At 48.8% G+C, this 2,067-nt stretch overlaps 1 protein-coding gene across 1 annotated transcript; it reads left to right on the top strand.

Moving 5' to 3' along the window:
- The first annotated feature begins 241 nt into the window (after positions 1 to 241).
- On the top strand, positions 242 to 2,067 carry LOC107683772 (forkhead box protein L2-like). The gene is made up of 2 exons (XM_016479827.1): positions 242 to 369; positions 770 to 2,067. The coding sequence occupies exon 2, from the start codon at positions 772 to 774 to the stop codon at positions 1,645 to 1,647; it is 876 nt and encodes a 291-aa protein (XP_016335313.1). The 5' UTR covers positions 242 to 369; positions 770 to 771; the 3' UTR covers positions 1,648 to 2,067.

Here is a 2,067-nt window from a genome sequence, read left to right as displayed (position 1 = left end):
AAATATCTCTATCCCACCGTGCATTCAGTGATAAAGGTGTTATTCTGGTGGAAAACGCATTGGTTGGTTTGTGAAGCGATGAGAGAGACGTGACGAAAGCGGAATATGATGATGATGATGATGATGATGAGAACACCAGCGTGAGCTGAGTCTGACGACAGCAGAGTTTCGCCTTTCACTCGAGGAAAAAAAAGTTGTAGGATCTTCCAGAAGGACCTTCGAGCTTAAACGACATCGAGACCTCGAGTCCATCACAGCCAAACCGAGCGTTACCAAAGCAGGAGCTTGTTTTATTTCATGCAAAAGTCCCATCATTTATGGATCTGCGGTGACCCGATGCGCGCACCAAACATCCAGAGCTAAAACCAGGTACCAAACAAACCCGATCTCATGAATGAGCGTTTCAATGGCACGCTTTTCTGTTTCTATTTAGCGTGCTATTTATACGCAGAAACGGATTTTGGCGTTCTTGTGATACGCAATTGGTAGGTTTAGGGGTGTGGGGTAGGTGCGTATTATACGCACGCCAGCAAAGTGCGTATCACATGCATGCAAAAACTGAGTATCCTATGCACGTCAAACACGTGCGTATCCTATGCACGCCAAAGTCCGTTTCTACGTATAAATAGCACGTAAAATACAAAAGAAAATGTGTTGTTGGAAGGCCTATACGCATTTTTATGAGACAGGGCTCACCGAACACAGCTTGCGCAGCCTTATAGCCAGACCAGGCTTTGTTTTGATGTGTTGTTTGCTTGTGTTTTTCAAGTGATGGCATCTTACCATAGCTTGGACGATGACGCAATGGCTTTGATGGTCCACGACACGAACGCGGTGAAGAAAGAAGAGTTCGCGAAGGACGCGCCGCTCCAAGAGCCGAGTTCTGAGAAGGTGGATGCGTCTCAGAAGCCGCCTTACTCCTACGTGGCTCTGATCGCCATGGCCATCCGGGAAAGCACGGAAAAGAGACTGACCCTCTCCGGTATCTACCAGTACATCATCACCAAATTCCCTTTCTACGAGAAAAACAAGAAGGGCTGGCAAAACAGCATCCGACACAACTTGAGTCTCAACGAATGCTTCATTAAAGTTCCGCGTGAAGGCGGAGGGGAGCGCAAGGGCAACTACTGGACTCTGGATCCGGCTTGCGAGGATATGTTCGAGAAGGGCAACTACCGGCGACGGAGGCGCATGAAGCGGCCTTTCAGACCGCCAGCGGCTCACTTCCAGCCGGGTAAGGCTCTATTCGGCGGGGAGGGATACGGTAGCTTCCTCCCCGCGCCCAAGTATCTCCAAACTGGCTTCATGAACAACAGCTGGCCGCTTGCGCAACCGGCGCCGCCGATGAGTTACGCGTCTTGCCAGATAGCCAACGGCAATATGGGTGTCATGAACGGGCTGTCAGGTCCGTCTTACAACCCCTACAGTCGAATGCAAGCCATGGGGCTGCCGAACATGATGAACTCGTACAGCGGGATGGGGCATCACCAGCACCAGGCGCCGCCGGCGGCGCAGCAGCCCTCGCCGGTTCCGTCCAACTCCGCGGCCGCTCTGCAGTTCACCTGCTCCCGCCAGCCGCCAGAGCTCTACTCGTACTGGGACCACGAGGTCAAAAACTCCTCGTTGCACTCGCGGATTGACATTTGAACCGAGGGAATGCGCGAAGGGGACTTGGAACTGGGTCTGTTTTACGCATCCAGCAAGGTAAACAGGGTGACTTTTTGTTGCTGAAGAACAAACACAGATCTAAACTATCTCAGTCCCCGTAGATGTTCTGGACTGCATGGATAAAGTTTTTTTTTTTGTTCTAAATGCGTAGTTTTTGATGTGATCGCTTCAGGATAAACACGTTTTATCTTCAGTTTCCTGATCGAAAATTAATTTGAGGACAGAATAGAACGAAAAGCAGTGGCGAGATTGTTTGGGACCATTGTGATTTTTACATTTTGGATTGTCAAACCAGCACTTATAATAAGTTTAAATAATTTCTATTTGCTTTCAATAAACTGTTTTGATTAACATGTCTTCGACACTCGATATACGATGGTCAATATAAAAAAAAGTGTA

Source organism: Sinocyclocheilus anshuiensis, unplaced genomic scaffold, assembly GCF_001515605.1.
Source record: "Sinocyclocheilus anshuiensis isolate Anshui unplaced genomic scaffold, SAMN03320099.WGS_v1.1 scaffold3306, whole genome shotgun sequence".
Lineage (NCBI taxonomy): Eukaryota > Metazoa > Chordata > Actinopteri > Cypriniformes > Cyprinidae > Sinocyclocheilus > Sinocyclocheilus anshuiensis.
The sequence above is the reverse complement of the archived record's forward strand: the minus strand, read 5'-3'. Positions and strand labels throughout refer to the sequence as shown.

Coding starts and splice junctions, on each gene's coding strand:
- LOC107683772 (XM_016479827.1), top strand. CDS start 772: ATGGCATCTTACCATAGCTTGGACGATGACGCAATGGCTTTGATGGTC.